At 41.7% G+C, this 13,674-nt stretch overlaps 1 protein-coding gene across 1 annotated transcript in view; it reads left to right on the top strand.

The window, feature by feature from the left end:
• Window positions 1–13,674, top strand: part of EXOG (exo/endonuclease G) — a 25,869-nt gene extending 12,195 nt beyond the window's left edge. Inside the window, exon 6 of the mRNA XM_015062774.3 lies at window positions 12,853–13,674. Coding sequence (XP_014918260.2) covers window positions 12,853–13,314 — 462 coding nt within the window. The 3' untranslated portion in view covers window positions 13,315–13,674. The remainder of the gene's footprint in view (window positions 1–12,852) is intronic.

The raw sequence follows: 13,674 nt of genomic DNA, 5'->3' as shown, positions 1-13,674 counted from the left end.
TGGGTTTTTTTTTTTTTTTTAGGCTTTTTTTTGGCTGGATATTTGTTAAATACGGGTTGGCCAAATGCTGTAGTATATTTTTTGCTGAAAGTATATTTTTTTCCTTAAATTGGGTATAATTTTTAAAAATATAGCTTATAAAAATATCTGCCAGCTCTTTTTGCTGAACGGGCCTAAAAGCAGTGATATGTTATCAGCAGTGAGCATACCTTGAGACCAGATCTTGTTTCTAAAGAACCATCTTCAGGGCACCTGGGTGGGCTCTGTGGGTTAAGTGTCCAACTCTTGATTTTGGCTCAGATCGTGATCTCATGGTTCATGAGAACAAGCTCCATGTCTAGCTCTACACTGACAGCACAGAGCCTGCTTGGAATTCTCTCTCTCCCTCTCTCTCCCCCTCTTCCCAACCCGTGCTTGCTTTCTCTCACTCTCTCTCAAAATAAAAACTTAATGGGGCACTTGGGTGGCTCAGTCAGTTAAGCATCTCTTGATTTTGGTTCAGGTCACCATCTCATGGTTCATGAGTTTGAGCCCTGTGTCAGGCTCCATGATGTCAGCTATCAGTAATCAGTTATCAGCTCAGAGCCCGTTTGGGATTCTCTCCTTCCCTCTCTCTCTCTCTCTGCCCCTTCCCTGCTTGCGTGTGGTCTCTCTCTTCTAAATAAATTAGTAAACTTTAAAAAAAAAAAAAGTTAGCCTAAAATAATCCTTAAATAAAAAATAAAAAACCATCTTCTACTGGGAGAACTTGGCATGTGGAAAGGTGGCTGATTCCAGGCCTGGTACAGGGAAAGTACAAAATGGAACATCTTGTGCCAGAAAGCAAGAAGTGCTTATATGGTAAGGGCACGTCAAAAGGACGTAGAAATCCGCTTGCAGGCCTTCCACCTTACTGTGTCTGGGGCTCTTTGATATCAAAATATAGTGGCCTGTACATCTATTGAATTGGAGGAGAGTTTTTACTGCTAATAAATAAGTAAATACGTGAGTGTAAGGAAAAACTTCTGCTGACTGTAGAATGTCAATTAATAAATTTATGAGTTTGAAAAATCATTTTGCCACCATCATGGTAATAAGTGATGCAGACAAGAATCATCAGTAGATGCTAAAACTAGTGAGTGAAAGTTTTATGGGAAGGGAAGTAGGAAGTTTATATAGTTACAAGAATCTCTCCACAAATTACTTATTAGTAACAAAGCAAGAAGTGGTAACTGTACAGTGGAGAAATTTAACCGAGTGATCAAGGTTAATATTGTCAATAATGGGATTACTGATAAGCTGTATTTCCTGGTGTGATGCACTGAGAAGAATGCAATGTTACTTCTGTGCTATTTCGGCCAAAAAACATAGCATTGAGTCTCACTGTGCAGAAACTTCAGGCAAACTCCTTTGAGGGTCATTCTGTGGAACAGCTGTCTTGTACTCTTCAAAAATGTTAACGTTGTAAAAGACAAAGCTTGAGCAACTAAATATTACAGGTTAATGGAGCTTCATCGGTCATGAAAACAGAATGCATTGTGTGATTTCAGATCAGATCCTAGATCAGAAAACAGATGATGCTAAAAAGGACATTATTGAGACAGTTGGCAACATTTGAGGCCTGTAGATTAGATAATTGTATTTTGTCAGTGTTTAATTTTCTGATTTTGATAGTTGTACTGTGATTATGTAAGTGAATGTCTTTGCTCTTAGGAAATGCATCCTGAAGGATGGTTCTGTGATTTATTTTCAAAGGGTTTAGGGAAAAGAAAAATACAGAGGGGAAAAACGTAATAAAGCAAAGTGGGCAAAATGTTAACAGTTGATGAAGCTGTGAAGGACACACAGGTGTTCTTTGTGCTAATCTGGCAAATTCTATATTTGAAATTAGGATGAAACATGTATATGTACATATATTTTAATATATCTTTTCTATACCAGAATTCTTCATCACACTGGAATATATAAAACTAACCACTAAAAAGACTTACCTTGCTTCTCCTAAATAGTGACTGCTATCCAGTCCTTAAAGAGAGTTTCAAAAGAGACCTGTCATCTGTCTTCACCCAAATTAGTGTCATGGTGATGAAATGTGTGAGAGCAGCCACAATCAGCTTCCTGAAGGGTATGCTTTGAGTAATAGTCTTGTTTTCTTGTTTTTGTATTAAAGCCCTAGTGGTCTTAGGTCTTTTTTTCAAGTTCTGGGCTTCTGGACCTGTCCTGCTAGTTTTCCATATCCGTATTAATTTATAGGCTCTATGCATGCTCACTGGCAAATCTCTAATCTAGCAAGCCTTCAAGTACCTGTCATGTGGGAGGAGGGTGTATACAGAATTGTAAGTGACATGCCTCAACCTACACTTCTGGTCGCTTTCTCCCTTCTTTCCTGGATTTCGCATCCTGTGAGTCCTCTCTCTCCATTTCTTTGAGTCAGCAACTTTCTTAATAACTTTCAATCAGATTTTGCTGAAGCTCTGAACACCTGCAATGTGGCAGAGTCCTCCAGTGACGTTCTCTGCCTCCGGTTCTGTTGGTGCCAGTCCGTCTGGAGTCCAGAAGTCATGACTTTTCTCATCCCTACAACCATCAGAAATCAATAATACCAAAAGAACAGAGAAGTAAACTTCATTTGTACTGAAATCAGGAAATGCCCATAGTTATATCAAGAACGTCAAATAATATCTGAAAGATACAGTACACTTGGACTGAATTATACAAGGTTATTATTTTGACATGTGTGTTAATTTGATGTGTATCAAAGCATGGGGCACGGTCCTGGAATTAGTAAGGAACTTTTTAGTAAGGCAGAATTTCTTTTTTTTTTTCTCATCCACAGAACCTTAGAGAGCAGATGCCTTTCTGTTAATTTTAAAGCTTTTGACGGGTGCCTGGGTGGCTCGGTTGGTTGAGCATCTGACTGTTGATTTCGGCCTCAAGTCATGATCCCAGGGTTGTGGGGTCAAGCCCTGTGTTGGACTCTGCACTCTCTCCCACTGTGCCCCTTCCCCCGCTCACATGCATGCTCGTTCACTCTACCTCAAAAAAAAAACAAAAAACAAAAAAAACCCCAAAAAAACCAAACAACTTTTGAATCTATTTTTCATAAATTATGTATTATGTTAGAAGTTGTGAAGTTAGATGCTTATATTAAACATAGTTTAATCTTGATGCTTTTTCTCCCCCCTCATGTTGAAGCCATAGTTGCCAAACCAATCTTTTAATGAGCCTTAAATCCATACTTTAAAAATTTATTGTTATGGAACTCTATGTGCATAGTAATGAAAACCAGATAGTGTAAGAGGTATGAGAGGGACAGTTTCCCGTCCCAGCCCCACTGTCCAGTTTCCTAGTTCTTCTGCTGTTTATCTACCTGTCTGAGAATAATGGGTGCTAAACTGTATTTCTTAATTTTGATTTGCCCAATTTAAATGGTCTCTGTTGATGCTTTCACTATGAAATGCATGAATTTTCTTTGGTTCACTTCACACACGGTCCCATTATGTCATTCATGTTATTTTTAGTTCTTCTGTTGGTAAACTTTGCACCATAAACTTTATGTAATATACTTAAATCTTTACTTCTTAATCTATTACTTATGTATTGTCAAGGTTTATGGCATTTATTTTTGCGTTTGCTAGCTATAATTTGGTCTGAGCTTCGCCTATAGCAGAGATTCTAGACAGAGGCCTTCTGTGGCACATCCAGCGTGTAGATTATTTGATTTGGTTAACACAGTGTGTTGTTTTTGAATTAGTTGCTAATTTTTCATAATTGGGAGGTTTCACAAAAAAATCCAGGTATTAGGGGCACCTGGATGGCTTAGTTGGTTAAACATCTGACTCTTGATTTTGGCTCAGGTCATGATCTCACGGTTCGTGAGTTTGAGCCCCATGTTGGGCTCCATGCTTGACAGCTCAGAGCCTGCGTGGGATTCTCTCTCCTCTCTCTCTGCTCTTCCCCTGCTCGTGTGCACTCTCTCACTCCCTCTCTCTCTCAAAAATAAATAAACTTTAAAACAAATTTTTTTAAAAATCCAGGTATTAGCTTCTCTTAAAAATAATCAGATGACTCAAACACTTGGCACATATTCCCGTAGGGCATATGTAGTAGCAGCTTTCTCTCTCAATGGAACACATCTTTTTCCATTCACCGTAGTCCTCACCTGGTCCATTTCATCCATTTACATTTCCTGTCTCGCCCTCGTTGGTCTCTGAGTTTTAGAATCCTGACTCCGTTGAAAGTATAAAAGCAGCATGTATAGTACTCTGAATGTTTAAGTAGAATGTCTGGATCTGTGGAGAAGTAGATATAATCCTGTATTATTAAGTTGTGCCACTTGAGAGAGGTTTTCCATAAACAACAAAAATCTGAGAAGTGGGGTATAAAGATGGCAGGGTATTATAATTGCTACCATTTAAATTTATTCCATTTGAATGAAGCACCTGGGTGGCTCAGTCGGTTAAGCGTCTGACTTCAGCTCAGGTCACGATCTCACGGTTGGTGGGTTCGTGGGTTCGAGCCCCGTGTCAGGCTCTGTGCTGACAGCTCGGAGCCTGGATGGAGCCTTCTTCAGATTCTGTGTCTCCCTCGCTCTCTGCCCCTCCCCTGCTCACGCTCTCTCTCTCTCTGTCTCTCAAAAATAAATGTAAAAAAAAATAAATTTATTCCATTTAAATAATGAAATATGGTACTTTTACTTTCTATTTCAGACCATTTAGCCTTACCATCGTGCTATTTTTTAAAAAGGTTAATCAGTTTCTTCTTGAAGACATCATTCTTGGAGCCCTCTGACTTCTGTTCTAATATACGAACTGCTTGTTTCCTGCCTTCCAACCCTTCTCTCCCACCCGCCCCTCTTTCCTTCCTTTATTCAGCAAATATTTATTAAGCTCCTACTGTGTACCTGGCACTATTCTAGGTATTTCTGATAACAGCTGTAAACAAGTTTATAGTGGAGAGGAGATACACAATAAACAAAGTGCCATATGGCAAAAGAAAACACGGAGTTGGAAAGGAAAGGATTGGCTGCTAAGGGGAAATGAGACTGGGCAGAAACCTAAGTGAAGTAAGAGAGTAACCTATGGGGAGTTTTCCAGCAAGTGCAGAGACATGGGGGTGAGATTAGCTTGGCGTATTCGGGGGGCTGCAAGAATGCCAACGTGGCTAGAGCAGAGTGAGCACTGAAGAGGAGGGCAGTTAGAGGGAGGCAATGGGGAGAGGTCCGGATCGAATTCAGGGAGGTGCGACAACGCTATTTGATCAGGATAGTGACATAAGCTGGTTTAGATTTTTTTTTCTTTAATGTTTAATTTTGAGAGAGTGTGAGTGAGTGTAGGGAAGGGGCAGAGAGAGAGAGAGAGGGACAGAGAATCCCAAGCAGGCTCTGCAGTGTCTGCATGGAGCTGGACGTGGGGCTCAGTCCCATGAACCGTGAGATCATGACCTGAGCTGAAATCAAGAGTCGGACGCTTAACTGACTGAGCCCCCGGTGGCATATATATATATGCCCCAATATATGTATATTTTTTTAATTGGGGGAGAGAGGAGCAAAGGCTTCAGCCCAGGTTGCCATTTTGAACTGGAAACCTCCTTTAATCCTTATTCATTAGTTTTTTGCACAGCCTTTGGCAGAGCACGTTGGTATTTTGTAACATTTCATTTTGAAGTAATTTCAAATTTGTAGAAAAGTTGCAAGAACAGAGAACTCCGCTACCTGTTTCACCTGGACTTGTTCGCTCTCTGCAGTGTTTGCACCCTCTTCTCTATGTATGCATGCACCTATTCTTAGGATTTTCTCAGCCATTGGAGAGGTCATTGCAGATATCTTGTCCCTTTCCCCCTAAGTACTCCATTCTTTCACATAACCACAGTACAATGATCAAATTCATGAAATTCGGCATCTAAGAATAGTATCCCCAGTACAGTCCATGTTCACATCTTGCCGGTTGCCTCAATAATGTTCGTCACGCAGCCTTTTTTCCCGGATAGGGAATGAAGTCTAGGATCATGCATTGCATTTAGCTGTCATGTCTCTTTAGCCTTCTTTAATCTCAAACAGTTAGTTCCTCAGCCTTTTTGTCTTTAACGATGTTGACATTGACGAATATAGGCCAGTTGTTTTGTAGTATGTTCTTCAAATTGAGTTTATCTCTTGTTTCCTCTGATTAAATTCAGTTCTGTTTCTGGCAGAACACTTCAGAGGTGAGCTTGTGTGCACCTCGGTGCATCATAGCAGGATGCGTGTGCTGTCGGGTTGTCCTGCTATTGGTGATATTACCTTAGATCACTTGATAAGGTGGTTCTCTCGAGATTTCTTCACTGCTAAGTTATCATTGCTCCTTTGAATCTAATCAGCTATCTGTGGAAGTCCTTTGAGGCCGTGTTAAGTATTCTTTTCCTCTTCAAACTGTCACCTGCTAGTCTTAGATCCATTGAAGATTCTGGCCTAAATCAATTAATGCTATAATTGTTGCCAAGTAATGATTTTCTGTTCTTCTTCCTTCTACTTTTATTAGGTGATGTTCTGCTGTAAGGAAGAGCTTTTCCTTCTTATTTATTATCAGTGCGAATTGATGGGTTCTTATCTTATTCAGTGAGTTTTAATCGATCTGCTGTGTATTCATTTTGATGCTCAAATTGTCTTTGATTTGGCCAGTGGGAGCCCCTTTAGACTGTCTCCCGTGTGCTTTGACACATCCTCATTGTATTTTTAGTGCTTCTACTTTCTGAAATAATGTGATATTCCAAGGCTCATCTTGGGCAGACTCTGGGATCAGCCATCTCGCCACAGAGCCCTGGTTCCTTTTAATGGGGATTGGTGTTTAGAAACCAGGATCTGGGTGGCAAGTTGATTCTTGAGTGCTCGTCTGCTGTTGGCTTGTCATGTGTGTTCACCACATTTATTTTTAGCTTAAAGTGGGTGGAGAGAGCCCCGAAGAACATAGTATACAAATTCTAATGCCTTTAGTGGCTCACTGTTCAGAAGACCTTCTTTCTCCATCCTCATTGCTCCTTTGTATTTTTGTGTGTGTGTGTGTGTGTGGAGATTTATACACCCTGCTTATAAATAAAGCACTTAACTCTGTGTATTATGTGTGTGTATGTACAGGTGAATGTTGATAGGAATCTATATCCCTGGGGAGGGATATAGATAGGTTTTCATTTTTTTAAGATTCATATCGAAGTGATTTACTTTTTTATATTTGTATTTTCACTAACATTTTCTCTGTAGTAATACAGCTTTTGTTACACATGGCATTATTTTTTCAGATCAAACGACTTCAGGTGGAATTTTAAAGTTAGAAGCCCGTAGTGTATCTATTGGCATGAAAGCAAAATATGATCCTTTAGTAAATTATTTAGGAAAAAATGTTTCGGCTTGCCATTTCAAGAATTCAGTTGGGCCAAAATTTTACGCATGCATACACATATATGCACACACATGTAAACTTGGGAGAATTTGCTTAAAGAGAGGAGACGTGGACGGCGAAGCCAGCAAGGGGAAGAGATAGGAGAAGGTAGGATAGGTGCTGGAAAGCAGTACGTTCTGCAGACAGCTGGGATAAAGCGCTCAGATAGGGAAGGAGACAAAAGTAACGAAAGGTTGGAGCCAGGTGTTTGACGCCTTAAAGGCCCAGCTAAAAAACATTCGGGCTGTTCTCTAGCAATTCATAAGAAAACAGTTGTGGATAAAACCACGTCGTTCGGTGATGCTGAGAAAGGGGGTGCAGCACCGCCCAGCCCTAGAGACTGGTTTGTTCTCCTCAGGGTAAATATTTGAGTTGTGAACTCCTGTTTTCAAGAGAATATCTTGCAATTACGTATGGCAGTTCAGAATGCCTGGAAAGTGTTTTGTTTTCTCAGACCCAGCCATTTAATATTGCTTGTTTACAACTATGTTCTGAACCTTATTTTAGGAGCATATAGCTAATAAAAATGGTGTTTATTTAGTTTTCTTTCTAGGCAATGAGGCATGTATGTGCATACTGTACAGGAAGTGAAGCAAATGAACTAGTATTCATTGAGGGCCGGACCTACCACACGGTATATAAGCAGTTTTAGACCTTCTATCTCATTCAGTCCTCATAAGCAGTTCTTACAAGGAAGTAGTGGTTGTCTTTTTTTATAGGCAAGGGAGTCGAGGTTTTAAGGGGTCAAGTCCAAGTCCCATAGCTAGTAGTTGTCAAAGGGGAGATCCAAACATGGGTCTGCCTACGTGTATGAGAACTGGCAGTCGTTCATAGCATTGTTCTTTGAAGCTCTCAAAAGTCTACAGTCAAGGGACTGCTGTGCTCTTCCTGCACAGCAGCTTAAGGCCAGGAGGTGAAAGATGGTGAAAATGGAGAGCAGTTGCAAGTGATATCTGCTAACATGCAAAAATAACAGAAAATGGGCCAAGGGGAGGATCCCTGCTAGCCAGGCGGAAATGTCTGTTAGAATATGCAGGAAAGGATCAGAGCGTCATAGGACTTGAGTGAATGTGGGCCCAAGGGAGGATTAGTCGCAGTGATTTTATCAGAAGTGAGTCATCTGACAGCTCTAATCAGAATCACCCCCTTTATTATAGCTGAGGTCATCCATGTGCTTTCTCTGATGTGCCTGTTTCAAGAAGAGATTGATTCCAGACAAGTGAAACATACCTGAAGATTCTGGCCTGAACATTATAGTTGACCTGACAAGAAAGTGAGCTTCCAATTTGTCACCTCGGTGGTGGTGGTGGTAATGTTAGAAGTACTCAACAGTCGGCGTTTTCATTCTACAGCATTACTTTCCAGACTCATTCCAAACCGATTCCTAGAGGGGGAGGAAAGGGGAAACCTGCTTTCAGGAATCTTGAGGCATCACCTGAAGTGATCAGGGAGTGATTTTTTTTTTCTTTTGAATTTCCTGTTTGATCTTTAGGCAGAGCTTTCATTCATGTCCGTATCTGTTTTAATTCAAAAATAAATTATTTTACTGGTGAAGTATCTCCTTCCTCCCACCCTAAATCTCCCAAGTAGAATGGACAGTGGGAAGGTGGTGCTGGTTGGACTGAGACTTGGCGGTTCCCCATCCTTACCCGGAGCAGGTGCCCAGCCTGCGCAGCACTGTCTCCCGGGCTTTGTGCTGCTGCCCGAGCTCCTGCACGGGCTTAGCACTAACACAAGGGTTGGCTGTCTGCCTGTTGATTTTGCCACATGTTCTGACTCCCTCCTTTCCTTCTTCCTCTGTCCTCAAAGGTACGGAGTCCCTATTTATCACACTGACATGGTTTCTTTCTTTCACTTGATTGGCTTGACTTTTTAATTTTATTTTTATTTTATTTTATTTAATTTATTTAACTTATTTTATTTTGTTTTAGAGAGTGTGAGCAGGGAAGAGGGGCAGAGTGGGGGCGGGGCGGGGGGAGAGAGAGAGAGAGAGAGAGAGGGAGAGGGAGAGGGAGGGAGAGGGAGAATCTCAAGCAGGCTTCACACTTAGTGTGCAGCCCATCGCAGGGCTCCATCCCACGAACCTGGGATCATGACTTGGGCCGAGATCAAGAGTCAGACCTTCAAGCGACTGACCACCCAGGCACCCCAATTGTCTTGATTTTTTAAGGGCTTGGTCTCTTGATGGGTCTAACAGATTGACTTTTAGATTTTCTTTTTTTGTCTTACCAGCGGAATGTAACCAGATATCTTATATCTACTGATTCTACCAGGTACCTGTGTTTTCTTCATGCTGCTGCTTAATTTTATTTAAGGCCCAGTAGGTGTATGTTTGTGACCTGACAAATGGCAGCCTTAGCCCGAGTATTGTGTATTGCCTGTCTCTTCTGGCACTCCAGTTGTGTGTGTGTGGAGCTGGGGCAGCGAGAGCAAATTGTCGTTTCTGTCTCTTGGACGGAAGGACACCTCAGGCCAGCAGGTACAAAAACTAACTTTAGGTCGCGAGTGAGTGCCAGCTTTATGGCTGTTGTCTATGTTTTGTTTCCTAGTCACACCCAATTGATTTCCAGTTTTTGCTACAGTCTTGACAAGAGTTCCATGCTCTTTGGTTTAACAGCAGTGAGGGTTTCCTTTGTAGGGTATTTTTACACCTAAATCTTCTACGACAAGGATTTGTGCTGATTTACTGTTACTGAAGACTTAGGTCATGTTAAGCCCCGAGCCTTTTGTCGAGGGTCTCATTTGTGTCCATCCTGCTTCCTTCTGAAACCCTATTGTTCACCTTTAACTGATCTAATCTTGCTCGATCCCATATTTCCCCACAGTCCCTCAGCAGAACTGTTTTTTGTACCAAATGAAATTACATCTGATCTTTTGAATGACCTCCACTACAAAAATTCCTTTTCACATAGGTCTTGCAGATTTTGAAACTTTTTTTTTTTGAAGTAACGTATCTTTGTATCTTCATAACCATTCTGTGGGATGGGCAGCATGAAGACAGTTACTACTTATTTTACGAAGGGGGAAAGAAGGTACCAGTGGACATGACTTGCAGCCTAGTGGCGAAGCCAGGACTTGACCAAGTCCCTGGGGTTTCGGTCCCTAGCAGTTTCTACAAACATTTTGTGAAAGACTTCCAGTTTTCCCAGAATTGGGATAATTTTATTGTGTAGGTTGAGTTGTCTACAAAGATGATAGCTCTAAAATATTTTACGATTTTTTTAAAAGTCTTAAATTCAAGGAAGAAAGAGTGGATTTTCAGAATTTCCAAATGTTGCTGGTTCCTATTTTAAACAGGTTACAGATGTTTACTTCCTAAGAACAAAGCAGACTAAATCAGAGAAGATAGTGACTAAGTTTTCATTTTTCTCTTTATTTCTAGGGGTAGTATTTTGCCCCTCCTTGTTGACATATTGTGAGAAGGTCATGGGTGAAATAATCACATGATGTGGTTCTTAGTAGGAATTTTTGTGTCCATGAGGATTCTTAATAGTAGTATTGGAGGTCCTCTGGCTATTGTGTGTTTTTGAAAACCTAATAGAAATGGTTTATTTTTATAAATCTTAAAACGTCAAACTTCTTTACTTTTGGCTGGAATTTAAAGACTCTGATTAGAAGCCCTGGTTGGCACTAGGTGGGCATGACCATTTAATCATTCTTGAAATTTGCTATTTGTTTGTAGACAAAGAGTCCATGGAGAGAGAACACCATCAAGCGAATGGGCTCGAAGGCGCCTCATAGCTGGTCTGAGGCTGTGCTGCAGTGGTGGAGAATGTCCACCAGGTGGCATCAAGGGTTTGCTTCACTGTTGGCTCCCCAGCTAACACTTGAAGCCCATTTAAACTTCTGCCCTTGTGAACTATGGCTCAGCTGCAGCTGTGCCCTCAGTTCCGGTCCCTGGCTTCCCTAGCCGCCACTCCCTTAGTGCTGTTTGTGCTCCGTATTGGCATCTGACCACATTTTGCCTCTGGTGAAAGCAGTGGGGTTGACTCTTCCTCTAGATGGGAAGCTTCTTGAAAACAGACACCAGCTGCATTCATTGTAAAGCTTGCCCCTTTCTGTGTTTCCAGCAGCGGCAGCCATAGCGCCTCTGAGTTGCTCTGTTGAGTCGACATCTGTTGGTGATGTGTAGGCTCATTGTGGATCTCTGTAGAGTTCACCTTCAGTATGGTTTTTGCCTTGAAGAGTACGTTCGTTTCCTCAGCTTCATAAATGATACGTTGGAGGGGTGTAGGGTTTTGTGCCTATAGATTGTGTACTTTCATAAACTTTAAAGTGAACCCTGATCAGCCACTTTCACTAACTCCAGAGACAGTAGTTGCAGAAAGCGATCCCGTAGATGGGGCTTCCCTGTAGCCCTGCCGTTGGTCTTGGCAGTGGAACCTCTGTGCGTGCCAGACAGCAGATAGCCATGGCATTTTCAGGCTGTGTGCCATGTAGGTAGAAGCTAGAGGAAACCAGAAAAGAATCCTTGTAGCTCTCATCCCTCTGCCTTAGCTGGGCTCCCAGCAGGGGCTCCTGTAGCAAGCAGCTTTGATCAGGAGCAAAATGCCTACTTGTACAAAGGAAGGACCTGGGAGGGCCAGTAGTACACTTGCATATTGTAGTTGGATCGTACCATTTTATTGGAGGCCATTAGGGAAATGGATGTTCAGTTTTCCTTTTTCAGAAAACGGATATGGCTTTTAAGCCAGTTGGAAGGAAATTTGAAAAGGCTCCGTAATAATGTTATTTCATTATTAGAGCAAACCTACATAGGCAACCAAGTTGTTTGCAGGCCCGACCCTGGCTCTGGCTCTTCTGTTGTATGGATACCTTTCTATAGTGCTTGGTTTGATGACATTCTGAAGTTCTGTGTTTGATAATAGGCCCAAGAGTGTGCAAAACTCTGAGCTAACGGCATTTACATTTACTTAGTTGAATTTAAAAAATGAGCCACAGTCAAGGCGTAACTGGAGATAGTAATACCGACATGGTGCGTCTGGCTGCTTTTCTGAGGGCTATTTGTTGAGCTCCCTAGTGAATTTGATAAACTAAAGCCATATTTTTATTTCTAGAGCCAGGAGTTGCCAAGCTGGGTTTTGACCTTTGGATGTTTAGAGAGCACCAGAAGTTCCGATTATGTGATGAAGAGAAAAATGACAGCTTTTCTTGCCCGTTAAAAACCCAGGACTCACTCATGACATTCCTTTGCCCTTTGTCCTACAAACAGAGCAGAGGATGTGACCTCTACTCTTTGGGATGACATTATTTTAAAGAATGTGATCAGAATCGACCTGTTAGATGCTCATCTTCTCTGCGAATCTCAATTTTGGTTTATTCTTACCTTTGGCAGTTGAATTTAAATCCGTTGGTAAGGTAGCTTACAAATGCCTTTTCAGAAATGCATTAAAAATCTTTTCAGGAAAAATTTGGGAACTGCTAGCACAAGTTAGCATTGCTCACATGACTGCTTTGTTTTTAGGTGATCGGTGAGGATAATGTGGCGGTCCCCTCGCACCTTTATAAGGTGATCCTGGCTCGCAGAAGCCCAGTGTCTGCTGAACCACTGGCACTAGGGGCCTTCGTGGTGCCCAATGAGGCCATTGGCTTCCAACGCCAGTTAAGTGAATTCCAAGTGAGTCTTCAGGACCTGGAGAAGTTATCAGGACTGGTGTTTTTTCCTCATTTGGATAGAACTAGCGGTATCAGGAATATCTGCTCTGTGGACACCTGTAAACTCCTGGATTTCCAGGAGTTCACCCTGTACCTGAGCACGAGAAAGATTGAGGGAGCCCGATCAGTATCTAGACTGGAAAAGGTCATGGAAAATTTGAAGAATGCAGGGATTGAACCAGATGATTACTTCATGAACCGCTATAAGAAGAAACTAGAAGAACTCAAAGCTAAGGAGCAGTCAGGAATCCTGGAGAGAAAGCCCCCTTAGTTGCCATCTCAGAAGACGTGCCAGAGCATCTCTAATGAAGCAGGTGTGTCCTCTCCAGGCCAATGTATTTTCGTGGCTTGGCTTTAAAGAAATTATGAAATCCTAAACTTAAGACTAAATTTCTCTCCAGAGATAAAAGATCCAAAAGATGAGAGATCAGTATTTTGTTTGATGTGGGAACTAATTAAGGAAACTGTGAGGTCTGCAGGTTGTGTGCTGATCTCGTGTCAGGTTCACAGGACTCTGACCACAAGATGACATTGTTTTTGTGTCCCTCTGGATGTTAGCACGTGAACGCATTTTGTTTTTGTGCCCCCAGGTCACGCACTGTGTGTGGTGTATCTGCTCAGCTTTCTTCAA

Source organism: Acinonyx jubatus, chromosome C2, assembly GCF_027475565.1.
Source record: "Acinonyx jubatus isolate Ajub_Pintada_27869175 chromosome C2, VMU_Ajub_asm_v1.0, whole genome shotgun sequence".
Taxonomy (NCBI): domain Eukaryota; kingdom Metazoa; phylum Chordata; class Mammalia; order Carnivora; family Felidae; genus Acinonyx; species Acinonyx jubatus.
The sequence above is the reverse complement of the archived record's forward strand: the minus strand, read 5'-3'. Positions and strand labels throughout refer to the sequence as shown.